General features: G+C 38.6%; 3 protein-coding genes across 6 annotated transcripts in view; 2 read left to right on the forward strand and 1 right to left on the reverse strand.

Moving 5' to 3' along the window:
• Positions 1-8,389, reverse strand: part of ATPI4K ALPHA (Phosphatidylinositol 3- and 4-kinase family protein) — a 46,561-nt gene extending 38,172 nt beyond the window's left edge. The window contains exon 1 of the mRNA XM_077361457.1: positions 7,156-8,389. Within this exon, the coding sequence (XP_077217572.1) occupies positions 7,156-8,211 (1,056 nt within the window). The 5' untranslated portion in view covers positions 8,212-8,389. The remainder of the gene's footprint in view (positions 1-7,155) is intronic.
• A 2,904-nt stretch (positions 8,390-11,293) lies between these two features.
• On the forward strand, positions 11,294-16,035 carry MAN6 (Glycosyl hydrolase superfamily protein). The gene is made up of 6 exons (XM_077360300.1): positions 11,294-11,523; positions 11,620-11,902; positions 12,114-12,308; positions 13,143-13,265; positions 13,947-14,158; positions 15,294-16,035. The coding sequence occupies exons 1-6, from the start codon at positions 11,336-11,338 to the stop codon at positions 15,724-15,726; spliced, it is 1,434 nt and encodes a 477-aa protein (XP_077216415.1). The 5' UTR covers positions 11,294-11,335; the 3' UTR covers positions 15,727-16,035.
• Positions 16,036-16,658: 623 nt separating this feature from the next.
• LOC143849909 (uncharacterized) lies at positions 16,659-22,254 on the forward strand. Of its 4 annotated transcripts, none has more exons than XR_013235904.1 (7): positions 16,659-17,991; positions 19,320-19,391; positions 19,642-19,716; positions 20,757-20,801; positions 20,942-21,000; positions 21,096-21,197; positions 21,808-21,845. XR_013235904.1 is itself a non-coding variant. In XM_077359204.1 (7 exons), the coding sequence occupies exons 1-7, from the start codon at positions 16,963-16,965 to the stop codon at positions 21,979-21,981; spliced, it is 1,587 nt and encodes a 528-aa protein (XP_077215319.1). In that variant the 5' UTR covers positions 16,660-16,962; the 3' UTR covers positions 21,982-22,254. The 4 variants fall into 4 exon arrangements, 2 of the variants coding, with proteins under 2 accessions (XP_077215319.1, XP_077215318.1); XR_013235903.1 differs by having other exon boundaries at positions 16,660-17,991; positions 19,320-19,400; XM_077359204.1 differs by having other exon boundaries at positions 16,660-17,991; positions 20,911-21,000; positions 21,808-22,254.
• Positions 22,255-22,576: the final 322 nt, after the last annotated feature.

Below are 22,576 nucleotides of genomic sequence, written 5' to 3' on the forward strand. Positions count from 1 at the left end.
AAACTCTTTCTTCCCAAGGCTATACAAATCGATAGAATCAAACTCCTATTGACTTCAATTCAAAATACTTTTCGAAGTCAAAATCAGGCTTTAGTTATTTGAATGCTTCTTTTTCAAGCAAACAATAGTGAAGCTTGACCAAAGCTTATTCGGGCCAAAGAAGGTGATCTCAGACATAAAGCAACAACATATGAAGATTCAAGCTTAGGTAAGCTACTATTCTTCTCCTTCACTTTTCCATTATTATATTTCTGTTTTCATTCTTTATTTTGGTAAGATATATGTTAGTATTTTTTTTGTTTCCAAATTTCTATTTTTATTTTCCCCTTCTTTCTTTATAGATGTCATCAGTAGTATCTAGACTAAAGATGTGAACACTCTAAAAGGCGATTTTTGTCATTTGATAATAGAAGGGATGTTTTTTAGAATAAAGCACACCTTAATGGTACATGCGGAAATGACATGGTCGTTAAGACCCCTGAGAGTGTGATGGACGGGATTAGGGATTATTTAGTAGTACCATTAAAAAAAAGGGATTATTTAGTAGAAGTAGCCACAGAAAGAGCAGCCCAACAAGGAATTTGCAACAAATGATTGAAAGAGATGCCTTTGAAGTTGCATCAGATAGCAATAGCAATGGAAATAGAGAACTAGAAGTGGTCTCAACCCACATTGCTTGTCTAAAATAGCAAAAGAAAGAGTCGTAAGTGAGGGTGGAAGAAAAACAAAGACCACAAAGGCTCAAACTAGAGGAAGATCGACAATGTTTGCAGGCCAACTCCATAAGACGGTGGTTGCAAGGAAAAGAGAAAGGTGCAAACAATAATCGACAAGCATTAACACCAATGTATGTATTGCCCTTTTTTTAGAATACGTATATATTGCCAATTAGTTTGTTAAACCCCTGGGTTCCTTGCATTATGGAGAACCCCTCCTTTAGGTGCTAATTTTGCCATAGGTTTAAAAAAAACTCGCGTTATCGTGGACTCCCCCGAGACGACTCGTTTTTTCCCTTGGCTGTGTTCCATGTTTTCCCTTGTGGAGCCAATAAAAACTCCTTCGACTCTACCGGGTTATGGCCGCGTAAACAGAATACTTAACCGCATCAACAACGTTCTTGGCAGCGTCCGCTCTGAGTCAACAAGGATTTTTCTTGGCTGCATTTTGACCCGCATCCGCATTCTTAAACACTGGATTTTGCTGCCAAAATTTGACCATTCAGCCCCTTCCACTTTAGCTGTATTTTTATGAATCTATGATATCTGATAGGCAGAAAACTATTGTTCGCAATGTATACATTGGTGAAAGTGGCTGATCAAAAGACAAGATCTATAATATGTGCATTATTATTGTTAGCAAATCTTGTCTGAGCCTGGGTGCTAATAGGGAAATATTCAGTGGAAAAGGAAAGTGAGAGCATATCTTCCTTGGTGCCGATAGGGAAATATTCATCACAGGGATACACACTCCGTAATCCACTAATGAGAAGCTTGGTTTTCGTACCAAAGACGAGGAGAATATGGACAATAATAATAAATGCAGAATGAGTGGTGAGAAAGGATAGTAAGAGAGACTAATATAAGGAATGAAATCAACAAATCATGTCAAAATGGACATAAGGGAATGAAGCATCGAAAACCTTGGGCAAAATTTTTATGCTTTCCTTGTTTTGTTCGCCAATGATAAATGCACAAGGTTTTAAATTTCGGTTTCGGTCACTACGGAAATGTAAACATTTCGGTTTCGGTTGGAAATTTCGGTGGAAATCCTGTAAAATCAAGGAAACATGCACAAATGATAGAATTTAAAGATGGAACTTCAAGAAATGCTAGAATAAGCACAAATACACACTTAGAAACCATCACATAAGCCAGACTACCATCCATAATGGTTTAAAAATATCAAACACCTAGTGACATGCATGTCAAAGATTAGTGCCTCTTACGATTGCTGCACATGTTTTTATCTTTTGTTTATTTATTAAAGTTGTTTTCTGTTCCTAGTTTGAGGCTCAAGAATAGGGCCATACTCATACTTATCTTATCTTAGTGAGATGTGTGTGTGAGTTTGTTAGTAAAATAAAGATACTAATCAGATTAGTATCCAGTTTTTAAGGAGTCAGTTTCTGTATTCTGTTAGTGTTGCTTCTATATATTCTGATATTGATGTAACCGGAAACATACAGAGAGAAATAAAATCAGAGTTTTTTCTTTCTACTTTCAATACTCTTTTTATCACATGGTATCAGAGCCACGGTTGAGGTTTTGATTCTTCTTGACTATCAAGTGCAGGTGTTTACTTGTTGGAGAAGATCATCCTTTATTTTAGATTCATCACTCAAAGTTCTTGCTCGTTGAGATGGATCTAAATGGTGGCGGAAACGGCTCTACACAATATGGCGTAGAGAAGCTTGTAAGTACAAACTACAAGTATTGGCGACTGTGCATGGAAGCGTACCTCCAAGGTCAAGATTTATGGGACCTTACTTCAGGAAATGACAATATTCCTGAAGAGATTCCAGAAAATGTTGAAGCACGAAGGAAGTGGAATATCAAATGCGGAAAAGCTATGTTTGCATTGAGAACTTCAATTTGTAAGGAATTAATTGATCATATGCGAGAGATTAATACGCCAAAGGAGGTGTGGGACACGCTTGAAAGGCTCTTCAAAAGGAAGAACACGTCCAGGCTGCAATTACTCGAAAATGAGCTAGCGGGGTTGATTCAAGGTGATATGTCAATCTCACAATATTTCTTGAAAATTAAAAACTTGTGTGCAGAAATTTCAGAATTGGACGTGGAAGAACCAGTCAGTGAGGCTTGATTGCGACGTTATTTCATCCGAGGCTTGAGGAAAGAGTACATGCCATTTGTCACTTCACTCCAAGGATGGGCAAACCAGCCACCCATTATTGAATTGGAGAATCTACTCTCCAACCAGGAAGCATTGGCTAATCAGATGGCAGGTCTAAAGGTGTCTGAAACTGATGATGTTCTTTTCTCTAAAGGAAAGGCGTAGAAGGAAAATTCATCAGGTGGAACTTCAAAACATACACCAAAAGACAATTTTAAGCAAAAGAAGTGCTACAGATGCGGGAAGCTTGGCCACATCAAGAGGTTTTGCCGTGTGAAGCTTGAAGCTTGAAGATGGAAACATGAACACTGATTGTGTTGTTGAAAGAGATCAGCCACCACAATGGGACAAATGCTTTTCCACTGTAGTAGTTGGAAAGCAATTAGATGCAGCCCCTCTTTCGGATTCAATTAAAGAATTGGTTGATGCCAATACTTCCATTAATTATGAGAAGGAATGGATCATTGATTCCGGATGTTCGCATCACTTGACCGGAAATGATTCATTATTCTCAAATCTTCATCAGTATAATGGAGACCGAGCAATCGTCACAGCAGACAATTCGGCACATCCAGTGGAGAAAGAAGGTAGTGTGAATGTCAAGACTAGTGCTTCTGAGGATGGAGATATTGTTTTGACAAGTGTCTATCATGTGCCGGGGTTAAAGAAAAATCTGGTTTCAGTTTCTCAAATAACTGAATCTGGAAAGTATGTTCTTTTTGGGCCAAATGACGTGAAGGTCCTGGGCAACTTGAAGCAGGTGGCTGGTGATGTTCTTTTCGTTGGGCAAAAGAAGAAATCCTTGTACGTAATGTCTGCAAGTGAAGCCTATGTGGAGAAGACCAGTCAGAACAATGGTGCAACAGTTTGGCATGCTAGATTGGGGCATGTTGGCAACCAAATGTTGAGAGAGATTTCCTCTAAAAGATTAGTGGACGGGATCCCAGCTCTTAAAAATATACAGCAAGATGTAGTTTGTCAAGGATGTCAAAATGGCAAATCTCATCGTCTTCCATTTCAAAGATCTTCAAGTCAAAGATCTAATCCACTTGAGTTGATTCACTCAGATTTGATGGGGCCAACCAGAACACCAAGCTATGGTGGGATTCGATACATGATGGTGTTTGTGGATGACTTCTCTAGATTCACATGGGTGTATTTTTTGAAGGAAAAAAACGAGGCATTTTCCAAGTTTCTCGAGTTTAAAAATTCTGTGGAAAAGGAGTTCGACTTAAAGATTCGATGCTTGAGGACTGATAATGGAGGGGAGTATATGTTGACTGAGTTCTCTAAATACTGCGATGATCATGGTATTCACAGGCAGATGACTTGTCGTAAAACCCCACAGCAGAACGGGGTTGCTGAACGGAAGATAGCACATCTCTCCGAAGTGAGTTTATCTTGGCTGCATGACAAGAATCTTCCTCGCGAGTTGTGGGTTGAAGCAATGCGGTGTGCATGTCACGTGGTCAATCGGCTACCCTCATGGCTAGGTAACAATAAATCTCGTTTTGAGTGTTTATATAAAGTCAAGCCAAATGTGAGTTACTGTAGTATATTTGGTTCTATATGCTTTGTTCATGTTCCAAAAACTGATAGAACTAAGTTAGATCCAAAAGCAAAAGGTGTGTCTTTATTGGTTATGATCCACATCGGAAAGGATGGAAGTGTATGGATCCAGAGACAAAGAAGTTTACTGTTTCTCGAGATGTTGTGTTCGATGAGATTTCGCCATACTATATTACACCAAAGTCCGTTCCAAGAATCATTGAAGATAGCGGTACCTGGGAAAATCAAGAAGTTTACAACCAGCTTCTCATGGTGCCTCCTCAATGAATCAAGATGAGTCTACGGAGAGGGGGAGTAATGATTTTCTGCAAAACAGGGTGTTGTCCTCAAATTCAGTGAACAATGAGCAAGATGTGTCATCTTTACGAAGGTCCAGCAGAGAGAGAAAACAACCTCATTTCTTAAAAGACTATGAGGTACATCTAAATCATTGCACAGTGACATCTTGTTTCTTTATGGGGCCACTTGAGTGCAATGAGCCTTCATGCTATGATGAAGCAAAAGGAGTTATAGAATGGGAATTAGCGATGCAAGAAGAAGTTTCGGCCTTGATGAAAAACAACACCTGGTATCTAGTTCCAAAACCAAAAGACATTGAGCCAGTCACATGTAAATGGGTGTACAAGCTGAAAAAGAAAGCAGATGGATCAATTGACAGGCATAAAGCTCGCTTGGTTGTTCGTGGTTTTTCACAACATTATGGGCTGGACTACGAGGAGACATTTAGTCCAGTTGCAAAAATGGTGACAGTTAGAGCAATTATTTCCTTGGCTGCACACAAGGGATGGAAGCTTTGGCAACTTGATGTTAAAAATGCATTTCTCTATGGAGAGCTAGATAGAGAGGTTTACATGGAGCAGCCCCTAGGCTTTGTTTCAAACGAATTTCCTTATCATGTTTGCCGGCTCAAGAAAGCATTGTACGGGCTTAAGCAAGCTCCGCGTGCGTGGTACGGTAAGATTGCTCAATATCTTATTTTGTGTGGCTTCAAAGTTTCAAATTCATATTCAAGCATGTTTGTGAAAAAGGAATTGGGGATGCATGTGTTAGTACTTTTGTATGTAGCATGATTATCACTGGAGACAATGATGCAGAAATATCTCGCCTACGGGATGATTTGTCAGTCAGATTTGAAATGAAAAATCTTGGTGAAGTTGCATGCTTCCTTGGTTTAGAAGTTGAGAAGACAGAAAATGGGTTCTTTGTATCTCAAAAGAGATATGCCAATGGTCTAATAGAACGTTTTGGCATGGGGGAGGCGAAGCCAAAAACTACTCCTATGGAACCATATCTGAAGTTGAAGAAAGATGAAGGAAAGCCAGTGAAGGATGCCCAAAAATTCCAACAACTTGTGGGTAGCTTAATTTACTTGACTATTACACAACCGGATATTTCATACTCAGTAAGTGTCATATCTCAGTTCATGGAAAATCCACAGGTTCCTCACTTGGATGCAGCAAGGAGGATTCTACATTATTTGAAGATACTTGTGAGTATGGGCTGATGTACAAGAAAGGTGAAAATTTTATATTGACTGGCTTCACAGATGCTGATTGGGCAGGCAACATCAATGATCGGCGATCAACTACAGGCTATTGTTTTAATATGGGTTCAGCTGTGATTTCATGGTGTAGTAAGAAGCAATCAAGCAACCTAGTGTTGCTCTGTCCAGCACTGAAGCAGAGTATGTGGCTGCAACGATGGCTGCCCAAGAATGTGTTTGGTTGAAGCGGATGATTGGTGATATTTATTGTGAAGTTGAGTATGATGTTCCTATTCGGTGTGACAATGAAAGTGCTGTCAAGTTGGCAGCAAACCCGGTGTTCCATGCTCGCACAAAACATATTGAAGTCCAACATCATTTTGTTAGGGAGAAAGTGCTTGAGCATTAGATAACATTAGAAAACATTCGGACAGGTGAACAGGTTGCAGATATTTTCACAAAGGCACTAGCAAAACCGAAGCTTGAGTTCTTTAGAGCTGCACTTGGTTTGATTGATCGTAAGCAAGCACTAAGGGGGAGTGTCAAAGATTAGTGCCTCTTACGATTGCTGCATATGTTTTTATCTTTTGTTTATTTATTAAAGTTGTTTTCTGTTCCTAGTTTGAAGCTAAAGAATAGGGCCATACTCATACTTATCTTATCTTAGTGAGCTGTCATCTAGTGAGATGTGTGTGAGTTTGTTAGTAAAATAAAGATACTAATCAGATTAGTATCCAGTTTTTTAGGAGTCAGTTTCTGTATTCTGTTAGTGTTGCTTCTATATATTCTGATATTGATGTAACCGGAAACATACAAAGAGAAATAAAATCAGAGTTTTTTCTTTGTACTTTCAATACTCTTTTTATCACAATGCACGGTCACGCATGTCTGGTAATTTAGTAAATACAAAATTTCACATGTAATTCATATAAATATCCGTACATAATACTTAGCTGCAGAACTCACCCAGAAAATCCCTATGGATAACATGATTAGCTCTAGAAGACAGACATGTCCAACTCGATGGTGCCACGGCTCATTAACCCTATCAGTTGTAAGAAGAATTTTTGGAAAGAGATTTATAAATAGATTCCCAGTGACCAATACAGTCTTTTGCCTGTTTTCTTTGCAATTTTAGCCTAAACTAGGAAGAATTCATGGATTCATAGTAGACCCATGTTGGCACATGTTCTAATAAATGTATTAAAAAAAAATCATAATGAGAAAGAGAAAGGGAGATTGGTATTCACCCTGAGAAAAGCTGGTAAAGATTTGAGCTGTTTTGCGGCAACAGTCCTGACCTGCTCCAAATGCTCAGCCCTAAAAGAAGCTTTATCCAAAATATGCCTAAACAACATGAAACCAATCTCTTGCTTCTCCAAACCCTCCACAGACTCCTCTTCAAAAGTAGCAACCTGCTGTCTCAACACAGTCAACTCATCACTAAACCCTAACGGCGCCCCCAACTGATCCAAACTACTCCTCCCAGCAATACTCCCATTCCCCAACTTCAACCTCGTAGTAGTGGCCTTCGAAGACCTGCCATTATCATCCTTCCCCTCATTATACTCCTCTTTCCCCTTCACCTTCGACGAGGGCGTAGTGCTAGTGGATGATCCAGACAATTCACCAGCCTCACTACTAGGGCTTGAATCCCCATTCAATGGCAACTGCCTTTTTCCCCCAAATGGCGAGCTTTGAGAGGACGAAGTCTCAGAGGACAGCAAAGGGATCGAAGAACCTGACGCTGCCACCGATATTTCCACCGGCGAAATTGCCGCGAATTGATCCAGAAAACACCCAATGATTTGCTCGGCATCAGAGGCGGGGATCGGCGGGCAGTTTCGGGAGACTGCGGCGAGGAAAATTTTGGGGATTCCGGTGGAATCTTGGCGGGTGGCAGCCGCAGAGATAATGATGTCAGAAATTATAGAGCCAATGGCGAGGGAGAATTCGGGGGAGAGATCGGCAGCTTTGGCGGTGTAGGCGAAGAGATCGGAGAAGAAGGAGGAGATGGATTCAAGGGGGAAAGAGAGAGGCCAGAAATTAGGGTTAAATGATGAGATTGGGAGGGAACGGAGGAATTCTAGAAGGGCGGATTTAGGGCGAGGGTCGGTGTTGTTCGGGCATTTGGAGAGAAATCTGGCGGTGGCGAGAAGGGCATTGAGGTGAGATCGAGTGAGACGGGGAGATCCGGCGAGAAGAGTGGCCGAAGGAGGGCACCGGCTGCAAATCCAGGCGAGTTTGTCGGAGAATGCGTCGGGGTTTTGGGCGACTAGATCGCAGAGCTCGATCAAGGCTTCCATGGGAGAGAAGAGTAAGATCTGAGAGATTGTTCTGTTTCTCTTTTTTTTGTGTTAGGACTTAGGAGTGGGGACTCAGAAGAGGACTTTTTCTCAGCATTGTTGGTTGCTCCTTTCGTATCGGAAGTGGCTTTGTCGTGGGTGGTGTCTTGTTGGTTTTGGGCGGACATGGGTCTCAGCCTTTCTTTCTCTGTATATAAATATATGATCTTCGTGTCATTTGAGTTCCACAACTCGGGATATAATTATCACTCGGATGAGTCTACTCGGCTAGTCAGAACTCGGTCGAGGAGTCATGTTACGGCGAGTGGCTTGGATTGTTGTTATCAGAAATCGGAATTCCAATTCTCCCATAAAAAATGAGAGAAATCAAAATTAAAATTAAAATTTAAGGATTTGCTAGCATCCGTCATGAAATTCCTATTTCGCGGATGGTCCGTTGTGTGTGAGACTTTTCTCTAGATTTTGTCTTCATTCACGAGGTGGCTAGTCTCACAGGGGCCATCCGATAAATGCCTTTTGTTGTGGACGCTAGCAAATCCCTAAATTTTAATATAAAAGTTAGAAGAGAAGGTTCGTTCCATACGGGATGAAATCAAAATACCACCTCTTGGGCCAGAAACAAATTCCGGCATTTCCCCCTTTAACTCCGCCCGGTGTCAATTTCATTTCACCTCCTTAATCCTGTTACTTTTTGCATAATTCCGTTGTTTGGTTCAAAAAAGGGAGAGAATGGAAACAAGCGACTAGAATTGAAATCATGATGGGGTTGGGTGATGTGGATAAGTGGATTCAATGGGATGCCTGTGGCTAGGCTTTTGCAAGGGCGCACTATCTTGTTCGCCAACACATTTTAATTAGGGAAATGATATCAACATAACAATATTTTGATGGCTCAGGGGACCTCGGACTCCCCCGTGGCGCTTTCTTAAATTCTTTGACGAGATTACAGATATCTTACAGGGGCGGCCGGTAACTTTTAATCATGTGAGGCGCTCTGGTAATGACGTAGCAGATAATTTAGCAAAAGTTGGCGTATCGCTGCAGGCTTTAGAACTCTATGATTTTCTCCCGCCCTAATTGTATTGCCTTAGTTTTGTCTTATTTTTCTGTGTTGTAAGGGGGACACCCTCAGTCTTCTTTTAATATAACTACTACCATTCAAAAAAAAAAAAAAAATATTTTGATATTTTGGCTAACCCATCTTGTCTTTTATTAGTTAAAGAGCTGTCAAAAGGTTATTACAATTCCCAAAATACTCTCACGAGCCAATTAAAGAAGAAAAGACGGATGGGTTTGTGCAAATATTAAAATATGGTTGTGCTGACAACAATTCCCTATAATTAACCTAGAAAATTATAAGAGCCATTCGGTACTACCATGCAATGTCACACTATTACCTATGGACTACCAGAAATGGATAAAATTAGGGAGATGATATTTTCACCCCCTCAGCACGCATTCGCCCCCTTATGACGTGAACAGTTGACAACTTTAATGCTTTTTGACCTCAAATCATGTTACAAGGGGGCGGCGTGAATGCGTACGCGGGGGGGAGGGGGGGGGGGGGGGGTGAAAATATCATTCCCCTGATTATTATCTTATCCCTAACCACATAAAAATCATATATTAATGGTCCTCTTTGATAAAATTATATAAATATAAATATATTTATATACATTATTTTAATAAATTATTTGATAAATCTTATATCAAATACCACTGAACATATTTTTCAAGTTTAGAAATTAGAATACATGAGAAACTACTTAAATATGATTTCTCTAAAATATAGTAAAAGATTTATATTTTGCAACCCAACATCACATTTATTCACTTGAATGTGTTTCATAATATCAAAGTTGTACGGATAATAATATGAACCCACTCATGCCTATGAATTTTTTGTCTCGTGTAAATAAAACAACCCATATCAACTGACAATGATCAATCTATTGGGTCCTGTAGTAGCCATTGGCATGATGCCTCTACAATGTAAACTAAGGAATCTTACATCAATATCACCTGTGATGTTTAAACAATTATTTGTTGACGGAAACGCCCTTCAAAGAATCTTAGGCCACTTATAAAGAAAAAAAATTCATAGGAAAAGTTTTTTTCTGCTGGAAATATTTTCCTTGTAATCCAAAATGGATTAGCAAGTTAAAGTTTTTTGGCTAAAGGCTTTGTTTGGATTGCAAGAAAAACATTTCTTGAGGAAATTGTTTTTTGAATGATATTCTTGAAGATTTTTTTTCTCTCTCGAATGATATTCCTGAGGAAATTATTTTCTTATGATTTTTTTTCCCACTATTTATAGGGAAATATTCAGAGGGATACCATTATAAATTGAAGACCCCTCGAAATAAAACTTGGTTCAAGTTTCTTTCTTTAAGGAAAAACAAGAAATTCTGGAAAAGCTTTCCTTTCCAAACTTTTCGTCCTGCAATCTAAACAGGGTCTTAATGGTGATTCTCGATGATTAGTGGCTTGCTCATGGCCCCACAATGTCTTGCATGTGGACCCCACAGTGATCAATCTTGACCGCTCACAACTCCAATTAGCTGGTTCATGGCTCCACAATCAGTATGATCTGACGATTATAACAATTCAATCAAGAATCTTCAAATGCGAAATAGGAAAAAACATGAGAAAAATATGAACGCATTCACATCCAACGGCCAAAAGAGCCATTGATTGGGTGGTTAGGATTGATCGATGATAGTGATTTGTGGGATTTTTTTTTTAACCCACAGGCAAATCCAATGTGGGACCCACTTGGTGATCAGCCTATATATATCGATGACTTTATAGTTCGTCCACCTGGATGACTTTATAATCCAATTTCTTGAACTTCTCTACTTTACACTAAGCAATGATGTCAAGTGTCATGAATCAAATGAACAGATCCATCCATGTGGGGCCCGCCCTTCTCTATCAATCACATTATCTGGGCCCACCAAACCCTTGCCTTAGAGGTGATGTTTGCAATTCCACACCTGACTTTGCTTCAAAGCTGGCGTTCATTTCTTCCTCAGTACTTCACATTACTCAATACAAAAAATGCCAAGCTCCATATCCATATATAGTCCAAAATTTTTTAAAACTTGTGGACTGACTCAAATTCATGGATTCCCACTTGAGAAAAGCCACATTTTCCCAATTTTCTGATCTTAAAACCATTGTCTCAGTAGCCATTTTCATGTTCTTTGTTCGAATTTCAAGTTCCAAAGATGTTGGCGTCTCTGCAGATTCACACACAGGAATGGTGGAGAAAATAGAGTCACATTTCCCCTTTTTTGGGAGAAATCATGGGTACCCACTAGAAAGAAAAAAAATGAAAATTTAAAATTTAGAATTATTCTTTATTACTTATTTTTATTTTATTTTATTTTATTGGATTTTTTTTAGAATCCATGATATGGGTGAGATTGGAGGAGATGAGGAGTGGGGAATGGTGGAGAGGAAAGGGAATCAGTTCATGCTTAAGAACCAGCCTTTCTATGTTAATGGATTCAACACATATTGGCTGATGGTCTTTGCTGTTGATCAGTCTACCAGAGGAAAAGTTACTGATGTTTTCCAACAAGCTTCTTCTGTGGGTCTTACAGTATGTAGGACTTGGGCTTTTAATGATGGGGGATGGAGAGCTCTTCAGAAATCCCCTTCTGTTTATGATGAGGAGGTTTTCAAGGTACTCTTTTCTCTTTTCATCCTAGATAGTTTCACTGTTGCCTTTTGAAAACTGTAGTTGCCAGTAGTAAAAAAACTGGGATGGGGTGGAATTACCAAATTCTAAGAGAGCCCTTTTTTGAAAAAGGAAGTTGGTATTGCCACCCTGTTTTTTGGTACTTGCCATACATCTGTTTTTATATCTTAAGAATTTTTTCTCTATTATTTTTCAGGGATTGGATTTTGTGGTGAGTGAAGCTAAAAAACACAAAATCAGGCTTATATTGTCATTAGCTAACAATTGGGAAGCTAATGGAGGCAAAGCACAATATGTGAAATGGGGAAAAGCTGCGGGCTTGAATCTGACTTCGGACGATGATTTTTTCTCCGATCCAACTCTCAGAAGCTACTATAAAGCTCATGTCAAGGCAAGTTTTTCAGGCAATGTTTGGCAACCATTAAAAAAATATTCATGGAATATTTGTTTACTCAGGGTGAGAGAGGGTTGGTTAGGGAGGAGAGCATGTGATGGGGTTGGTAAACAAAGGAAAATAAAATTCATGAAATATTTGCTGGGTAGAGAGGGTTGGTGTGAGAGAGATTTGAAGGAGTGGTGAGCGAAAAGATCTAGCATGTGATTTTTGTTTTTTCCTGTTTTCCGACCACATTACATGCTCTCCTCGCTCACGACCCTCTCAAATCTTTGTCACCATTAATCCTCTCTGCCCAACAAATATTTCATGAATTTTATTTTCATTTTCATGGTTGCGAGACATGTCCTTAGCTTTTTATTATTTCCTATGTATATGTACTAAATTAATTTTACACCCATTTTACGAAAGACACAAGACTTTTAACAACTTAGTTACTACTCAGGCTTGTGTAGATGATGCGAATTTTTATTTTATGTTTAAGTGTCTTTGGATACTTCTAATATTTATTTGCATAGACAATACTAATCTTATATGCAAATGCTTTTGAAGTTAATTATGATTATTTTTAAATAATGGTTATAGTAATTTTATAAATGATAATTAGTATGGTTTCCATAGAAACATTAATATTCCATTTCCAAATAAGATCAAATTAAACTATTATAATCTGCAAATAATGACCAATTTTGTTCGAATCCGAAGAGGCCATAGAATTTACCTTGAATGGTTCTCCGAGATAGAACAACTGTAAGCTATGGATTCGATCCATGTGCCACGCCAGTGCCATCATATACTTTCTAAGATTCCGATTTTTTTTGTTCTTGGTAGATGGTTCTTAACAGAGTGAATACTTACACAAATGTGACCTATAAGAATGATCCAACAATTTTCTCTTGGGAGTTGATGAACGAGCCCCGGTGCCTCTCAGATCCTTCCGGCGATAAATTACAGGTTCATCTTTCATCAACCTTTTCCTTTACTATAACGCCATGTTTGGCAGCCATGAAAGTTTTTTACACATTAGTTTATCAAGTGGCGGGAGAGGTGCAAGAAGGGTGGGAAACATAAGGGCCCGTTTGGTTGCCGAGAAGATTTTGATTTGGATTTCTCACATTTGCGGCCCTTTTTGCACTGTAACTTGGATCGGATCAAATTCTTGGATTTCTAATTCAACAGCTGACTGTGAAAAAAATCAGATTTCTAAGTTTGTTGTGGAAATAAGAAATTGGAAATCCACAGATCCGGGAGTTTCCTTCACCCTCTTAGCTCCTCAACCTCTCCCCTCCACTAGGAAGGACCCCCTTCCCTCTCTGTCTCCCTCTACATGAGCTGCCGGATCTATTCAATTTGTATTCAAAACTCAATTCCAAATCCAAATACAAAATGGGAGGTATCCAAACGGGCCCTAATAGAATTCAAAGGGCATGAGTGAGGAGAGGGTGAGAAGTAGCTGAAAAATAGGGAAAAGAAAAACTCTCTTCAAAATATATAGAGTTTTATTTTTCCTTATTTTACTGCCTCTTCACACATCATATACAGCTTCACTCATGCCCTCTCAATTCTCTCCCTCTCCCCCTCTCAACACATGGCCTAAATTTTTTTTATATTATCTGATTTTGTTTGATTTTTTAGGCATGGATACAAGAAATGGCAGCTTACGTGAAGACCATTGATCCGTTGCACCTGGTTGAGATTGGATTAGAAGGATTTTATGGTCCTTCTACCCCTGACAAAGTCCAATTCAATCCCAACACATTTGCACAGCAAGTTGGAACCGATTTTCTCAGGAACCATCGGGCATTTGGTGTAGATTTTGCTTCGGTTCACATCTATGCTGACTCTTGGTGAGTGCATTCAGTTCTCTAAAACTTGTATGTTCATATTCCATACATACGTGCATTTGCAGCATAAAAAAAAACATACATACATTTGCATACATATAAATGTATTCTTTCAATCATACACATCTGGGCCACCCTTTTCTCATCCTCACTTCACTCATGCCCTCTCAATCCTCTCCCACCTTCCTTGCCCTGCTCTCACCACTGTATAAACCAATTGTGAGACATGGGCTGAGAGGGAGAGAATTGAGAACTGAGAAGTGGGGAGTGAGGGCACTATGAAAAGCTCGTGAAAAAAGGAAAAACAAACCAATTCGAAGTAACGTATTATTTTTCACTGTTTCTTAGGGATTTCTCTCCAGCTCTCTGTGCTCTCTCTCCACTAGTGCCTTCTCAAGTCTATCCCCTTCTCTACTTCTGAGCTCTCTTTCATAATTGGGCCCGCGTATGTTCCATTAAATAATTTTGGGAAGATGATATATTTGACTCCTTTTCTTCACTGGGCCACCACCTAGTAGTGTAAGAGAGTAGTCGTAAACATGGTTTAAAATTTAGACAGAAACATGTTGTTTTGGCCGAAATTTCTACCGAAACTAAAATATTTCGATTTTCATGATGGCTGAAACCGAAACCAAAACCAAAATTTAAAACCTTGATTAGAAGATGTGGCTATGGAAGAAAAGGGGGCCAATATATCGCTTCCCATAATTTTTAATGGTTGCCAGACATGGTCTTAATGTATTTACCCGTGCATATTTATCCTAAAATTAATAATACATGCAGTTGCATGTAGATTCAAGCACTTACATATATACACAAGTAGGATCTATACACTAGTGTTCAAAGACTCGACCTGGACAAGAACCCCAGCCAAGGTAAAAATGAGTTGACTTGGGGAGTCAATTAACTAGGGCAAATCAAAGGAGTTTCAAATAAATCATTAGATCAAAACTTTGACTCGAAGGAGAACTCATCCAAAGTAAAAACCTAGTCCGCCAGGCCAAGTTGATAATTAACTCGATCATGCATGAAACGTGAACATCCTCCTCTGTACATGCATATATCCATGTACATCATAAATACGTATGTGCTTCCTACATTTTATCTGTATATATTGACTCACATCGCACTCATGAAGGATATCACAATCAATATCGGACGATTACCTTCGATTCGTGAATTCGTGGATGGAAACCCACATCGATGACGCGGAGAAGACCCTCGGAATGCCCGTTGTTTTCGCGGAATTTGGCGTATCCGCGAAGGATAATGGATTCAACATGTCTTTCAGGGATACCTTCATTACTACAGTGTACAGAACCCTTTTAAACTCTACAAAGAAGGGAGGAAGTGGTGGAGGAAGCCTTCTATGGCAGCTCTTCCCTGATGGGACTGACTATATGGATGATGGCTATGCAATTGTTCTCTCAAAATCACCTTCAACATCAAACATCATTTCTCTTCACTCCACAAGGATTATGATCTTCAATTCCATGTGTTCTACTAACTGTCGTTGGAGTTGCAAGAAGAAACATGCTCTAGAGAAATTCCTCTACCATGAAGAACTGTAATTAAAAAGGTAATTATCTTCCAGTTATGGTTAATCAGATTCACTGAGATGAAGAGAAAATGAAATATAGGAAGACACAGAAGCCATGAAAGCATGAATGGGAGTTAATGTCATTTTCTACAGTGATTATGTTTAAGATTCAAAATGAGTTTCTACCAGAACTCTTGAAAAGAGGTCTATATGGCCATGCCTATCTCTTTCCTCTCATGTAAATCAGTGCATGAATTATAGTAAAATGTCTATTATATCCTGGGTTTCTTATTTATGTAAATAAAGACTACTTTATGATAAATACCGGACTTGACGCTCATGCATCATTTAAAATTTCTTATTTCCTAATACGTGGACTGAAGAACCCAGCCAAATATCTCAAAAAGTGAGCTGCTGTTGGATAAATATCAAAAGGATGGGATGATGGGTATGTGTTCATACGGCCCTTCATCGTATAATTTTTCTCAAATATCTAAGTTCGGAACTGATATAATCGCCCCCGTTTTTAACTTGGGACAGCCATCTCTGGCGTAAAAGAGAAGTCATTAGTACACTAGATGAGGCTGTCTCCAAAAAAATGAGGCGAATATATCACTTCTTATATCCAAAATATTATATTTACTTGTTCACTGTGGGGCATTGCCTGTACATAGTTTTTTATGGTTAACATATTCAATGATCCATGCATATAGTTGAATGTTAATATTGGGTCACTAGGTATCTAACAAAGGGCAGATCAGATGCACGATCATGATCAATAAAACGTCGGCTCACTTATGGTGCCCGATCGGGCATGCTCGTGCAAGAGGCGCCACCCTTGATTTTAAGGGGTCTGGTGTTGGATCAAATATCAAGGGTGGCCCTCTTCTACACGTGCCTGCCCCATCGGGCACTATATGATTTCTCATGAATTCCCTGCTTTCAAAATATCCTTTTAGCTTCTACACGCGCACTTCTTCCAGTATATAGCGACTGACGGTCACACTGGAAGAAGTGCGCGTGTGGCGGCCATTTCATTTCTCCTCTCAAAACCCTACTAAACCCCCGCACCAAGAAGACCAAAACCCTAAAATATCAAAGGACCGTTTGAATTCACAGGCTGCAGATCCCACGGATTTCAAGTTTCAACTCAATCCTGTGAGTATTCCATCTCCTCTTAAAATATAATTCTAGGGTTTCAGAACCGTGTTCTTTTAGACCCTCAGACCGTCAAACTGTCCTCAACTTCTGAATTTAGGGTTCCGCAATGTGCGATTGTGCTCTTTTAGCTTGTTCTTCTCTGAATTCTTTGAAAACTACCTATCTGTATGAATTCAGACCTAGAACACGAAAATTAGAGCGTTTTAGATGTAGTTTGAAGCCAAGGATCTTTGGAAATGAGCTTTTAATGGCCAATTGTGGAAATTTTCAAAAATCGTATAGTTTGAGTAATTCAGATAGGATAGGTCAGTTCATTAATCGTGGCTCTGAGAGAAACATAGGTGAGATGGATAGGTTGAAATTGAATTGTAATTTGGAAAATCCAAACTTGGGTAGTTTTAGTCCTGGGAATTATGATTTTAGGTTTAATCTGAAGCAAAGAAGCTACCGAAATGCGATATTAGGAAAGACTGATAACAGAAATTCTTTAAAATCATTGAATGCCTACAATTCCAAGTGGACAGGGGATAATAATGGGGAAATTCGGTTCAATAGTGGTAGTTTTGGGAGAAATGAAGATGAGTTACAGAGTTTAAGTGGTGGAAATGTGGATCAGATTTTGGGTTTGTCCCGACCGGAGAAATACAATTTATTTGACAAAGTTGTTACAGAAAAAGAAGAAAATGCTTTGCAGGTTGAAAAGTATAATGAAGAAGAGGTAGAGAAGATTTGTCTGAACTCTACAACAGTTCCGGAGATGAATGAAAAGGTTTTTGGTAGGAAATTGGCAATCGGTGGAATAGATTTTGGTGACGAGGATAAGGAAGAAAGCCTCCACGGTGATTCATCTGTCTCTTCGAATTTTGATTTTCTTGAATTGAAGAATGATCTGGAAAAAGATAAGACAACTGCGACTTGTTTGGGAGCTTTAGAGGATGAGGATTTGGTTCCTAAGCAAGGTTCTCGAGGGAGTTATTCAAAATCTGAGGAGGTTGCAGAATTTGTTGGAAGGTCAGAGTTGAGAAACAGGAGACAGCTGTTAAGAAGATCAAATATGCTTGCAAAACAAGTGATTAGCATGCAATCTGCCCTTAGCTTGGGTTTTGTCTCTCAGCTTTGGGTTGACACCAGATCAGTGAGTGTCATGTTTTCCTATTTTCACCAAGCTTCTTTTTTTTTCTCTTTGCTGCACATTTGTTTCAGTTTCTGTCATTTTGATATTGCAATTTGCAGTTATAACTGAATAGTGAAAAGCCTGAAAGAATTATCGGAGATGTGAATGAAATCTTCATACTGATGCATATATGAAAACCCGGTTCTCAGAATCTCATAAAGCAGTTTGCACAATCGAGAGTTGGGTCGATTTTAGTGGGTATCTGGGTTTTCTTAACCCCCCAAGATAAGTGATGCTTTACATGAAAAAATTTCCCATTTGTTTCAAGTCAACTCGAGTTTCTTGTCGAGAATCAGATTGCAACACCATGTTTTCAGACTCATAAGCCTTAATCGGAACTCAATATAGTTTCAAGTTAACTCGAGTCTGCTCTGAGTTTTGAGTTTTCAAACCTTGGTATGTGTATGTATCTTTTTCATGTATAGTAGCTTATTTATAATTGGTGTTATGCATGTATATGAGTAGGCACAATTATTGTGTGGGTGTGTATAGGGGCATTCAGTATTGCATATTAGTAATGGATGTTTGTCTATTGTGGGCCGTTCTAACCTTGACTTCTCAAAATTTCCCATTTGTTTTCTTGTCCTATTTGGGCTTATATAATTTGAGATTGGCTTCCAAAATATAAATATTACAACTTCTGTCGATTGAAATTATGATGGTGCTTGTGGATTATCTACATGACATTATATCTTATACAAGTTTGTATCTCATCACATATTCTTTGTTTATGAAAGTAATTTCCTAAAACTGAGAAATTGTTTTTAAGATCCATTGTGATTTCTGCAAATTTTTAGACCCATCAGTTTGAATTCTGAGAAGCTTCTCTGTCTGATGTGATCCTTTTCCTTGTATTGCTTTCTGTACTTCTAAGAAACTAAGACACTTCATATAGTTCGCAAATCCACAGCATCGTACCTGTGATTATTTTTCATCTAAATTATACTGAGGGAAGGTGAAAAAATAGACATGGATTCCCTTCCCTTAGGAATGGATATCAGGAACAGAAAGTAGAAGCAGTGCCATACCCCGAACTATCTACGCTATCAACATCGGCGTTACCTTCCCTGTCGATTTGGGCAATACTTCCTGAAACTCAGAGTCATGTCCAAAGCTTTTCCACTTTCTGCATATTTTAAGTAGCGTTTGCAGCTATGTATGTTCCTTAATCTTGCTTACCTATAAAAAAAATGTTCCTTAATCTTGGTGAAACCCTCAATAATGATGGAAACAGTAATGTTTCTTACTGAGATTCAGATTCTTATGCATTTTTTAATATTGCACTCCAGTGGATGGTCCTTTTGGTAGAAGTGAGGCCAAGTTTTTTATCCGGGGAAATGGAACGCTTTCTTTTGAAAGATGTAAGCCAGGTATGTCGATTATATGTTAGGAACTCTAAATATTATATTTGATCTATTGCTTTCATGTGCCTATGTCAGTTATATGTTAGGAACAGTAAATATCTATCATGAACATTAGTTTTTTCTCGGTTCAACCTGTTTTTATGAACAATAGCTCAATGTCACTCTGTTGTTACCTGTGTGATCTAATATTTTGCTTGACTTCCATTTCTTTGGTCTGCTCATCCTTTCCATCTTCTGTTCTTAACAGGTAGGGGATGTCGTGCTCGTCCAGGATGAGAGTGTAATGGAAAATGACCTTAAAATGATTGGCCTGGATACTTTGGTATGGCATTTTCATTTTTTATATATAGTCCCGCTGTTCAGAAATTATTAGATTATTTCTTCTTTGATTGACGATACTAGAGACCATGATGTAAAAGTATTCTTAGGATGCAGCTTCATATGGTCATTCTGGATATGGTAGTCCATGGTAGGCCAGATAAATTTGTTCGATAGTGACTGTTTATATTTCAATAAACCAGTCTTTGCGTGATAATGACATTAAAATTCACTTATGGTAATGGTGCTAGCCATTAAGTTTTGATTTCTGCTGCTAAATTGTGAGAGGCATCTATCGTTATTCAGTCTGTGTTTGTCAACTTTCTCATTTTTTTTTTTTGAAAAGTGTATAGGAATAATAGGTTCAAGAGTGCTGGCAGTGGAAGCTATCCTTTTCTAATACCTCATCTACAATTAGTGCTGATGCTTATCACGATGATGGACAATATGAAATATTAACTCATCATTCACTTTTAAAGATTTTGAGAATGGATGGGCATGAAGCACATATTAATCATTTACTAGCACAAATAGGAACGTTGTGTGTGCCAGAGAAGAGATACATTTTCATAGTTACTGGAGAACGTCACTTGGCTCTAGTTTGTGGCAATTGATAGATGTGGAGATGATTAGAACATCAGTTGCACGCATATTACCAGTGTTATCTTCTAAGAGAAAGACCAGAAGACCTATCTTTGACTCTTTGTCGATGAAAATAGTAATAGAATGTTGACACAGCTAAAAAACCAAGACGGGTACTTTTAGTTTCTGGCTACTTGATATTCTTTTGCTGAGTACTGTTATTTATTATATTCACCTCCTACCAAGAGCTTTCTTGGAATTGTAATAGCTTTTGATAGCTGGTTAAAAAGTGTAAAACAAGGTGAGTCGTTCCATTGTCAAAACATGGTGGTGCAGACATCGGTCCCTTAATATTATCATTATTGTATCTATTCGGATTATTAATTAACATTGTTATCGTTTAGAAAAAAAATATAATACACGTTCTTCTTCCTCCAGAAGCTCATGGTGTATATTTGTTAGGTAGGATACAATGTGGTAACACCGGGACGGGGAAATGTTGGGAAGGTGAGTTTCAGATCTCGTGCTTAGGCACTCTTTACACCAGCATATGCATGCAGGCTTGCACATTTGTCCATATGCATGGTAACCTGTTTTTCTTCTGCTATTTCTCGAGGTACGAGGCTATACTTTTGATATTAACTCAGGTTCAGTGGAACTTCTCGAGCTCGACCCATTTGGGATATCCATTATTCCGTCTAGTTTGGTGGGTTGGTTAATCATTTAATCCTCTTATATGTTGATGAAAGGCATCCACATCAGAATTTTAAATGTAATTAGTTTTTGTAAAATCTATTTCAGGTGAGCACATATGGTTTGTTTGTTGAGGATGTTCTTGAAGTCACATCTGATACAGTGGTGATGCATGAAGATGCAGCCTCTCATGTACAAAGACTAACAAAGGTATGTATATCTGCTGAATATCACCAGTCATATTGGTTAGATGGGTTTTAATTGTATTCATATTCTTTGATGTAAAATATTCTTGGTTTTCCATCAGCACTCTTGCTGTTAGTTGGACATCCATGTGGTTTTGGAAAATCATAGCCAGTTTTTGTCTTCTTGATGCACATGCTCCCTTATCTACCTATTTGTTGTATGAGGCTGTGTAGCATTTTTGTGTGCCTTTTAGCTCCTAAATAATTAGTTCAGAAAATAATTTTCTATACATCTATCTATTTATTATAATCATTCAAAAAAATTCTATCTATTTCTTAACATATTCATGCACATATTTATTTGAATGTACCCTACTGATGATTGTTCAAATGGATTTATGTACACCTCACATGAGGGTAATTCAGTCTTCTGTCCTTGTCTATATAGGACAATGTAAAGCTATCGTTTGAAGTTAATGAAAGCAGATTTGCTCTCCCTTTCTCACTGACTTGTCTTCCCTCTATTCTCTTCTCCTCTCACCCTCTATTACATGAGAAAGACGTGGTTATATTGGGGTGAAATCTTATAATTATAGCATTATTTCTTCTTGGGGTGTAAATTTTCTTTGTATTAGGGTTTTTGGGATGCTCGAAATGTGGAAACTTCTAGGGACGAGGTTGGTGGATATTTTGATCGCGAGAGTCGATCCGCTCGTCCTCGAAGCAGCCGGAAAGGTTTCGGTGGCCGAAAAGTTCAACAAAAAATGAAAGAAACCAAGGATGATTGGGAGCTTCCCATGGATTATTGATCTTTTACCCTTGTCCTCAGTTTCTTTTTTCCTTTTTTTTTTTCTCTGGGACTTGGACGCTTACGTACTCTTGTTTTGATAAATCTAACATTTTTATTTTAGAGTTCTTTCATTGACCATAAATCCATAATAGCCAATGGAAAATATTAATAGAGGGTTTGTAAATATCAATTCCTTTTTCAAGTTGCTGTTGTATATATTTTGTCACAGTTGTATGTATCCTGAAAATTTTTCGTTTCATACATACCATGTTGGCCTGTTTTGATTGGGAAATATTTCTCCAATCTCTTGTTTTGATTGCTTGCTTGCTTGCAATATCATTCAATATTTTACAGAAACAGTAGTTAGGATTGTGCACTCGATGCAGTTTTAGCTGGTCGGCTGTGGGGTCCACCTCGACCAATCTAATTGTCACACGTGTACAATAGAGACTGGAGAATCCGATTGTATAGCCCCACCATCTTGTGGTTTGTTCATTTTGGTGGGCCCCAAATTCTCTAATCAAGCAATTCCAGGCGTCTGATGAACACTAATACAATGAGTTGCACCTACTGTGGGATAGTGGGTATCGTATTCGATTGATCTGAACTGTCCA

The sequence above is a fragment of the Tasmannia lanceolata genome, unplaced genomic scaffold, assembly GCF_043159265.1.
Source record: "Tasmannia lanceolata isolate RefF3 unplaced genomic scaffold, GAP_Taslan_0.1 ptg000018l, whole genome shotgun sequence".
Taxonomy (NCBI): Eukaryota; Viridiplantae; Streptophyta; class Magnoliopsida; order Canellales; family Winteraceae; genus Tasmannia; species Tasmannia lanceolata.

What these genes read in the sequence shown, in the direction of transcription:
- MAN6 (XM_077360300.1), top strand. Translation starts at nt 11,336, where the DNA reads ATGGATTCCCACTTGAGAAAAGCCACATTTTCCCAATTTTCTGATCTT. An exon ending in CTTCCGGCGATAAATTACAG is followed by an intron (nt 13,266 to 13,946) that starts GTTCATCTTTCA and finishes TTGATTTTTTAG; the next exon opens with GCATGGATACAAGAAATGGC. An exon ending in CACATCTATGCTGACTCTTG is followed by an intron (nt 14,159 to 15,293) that starts GTGAGTGCATTC and finishes GCACTCATGAAG; the next exon opens with GATATCACAATCAATATCGG.
- LOC143849909 (XM_077359203.1), top strand. Translation starts at nt 16,963, where the DNA reads ATGTGCGATTGTGCTCTTTTAGCTTGTTCTTCTCTGAATTCTTTGAAA. An exon ending in GACGGGGAAATGTTGGGAAG is followed by an intron (nt 20,802 to 20,910) that starts GTGAGTTTCAGA and finishes CTATTTCTCGAG; the next exon opens with GTACGAGGCTATACTTTTGA. An exon ending in CCATTATTCCGTCTAGTTTG is followed by an intron (nt 21,001 to 21,095) that starts GTGGGTTGGTTA and finishes AATCTATTTCAG; the next exon opens with GTGAGCACATATGGTTTGTT.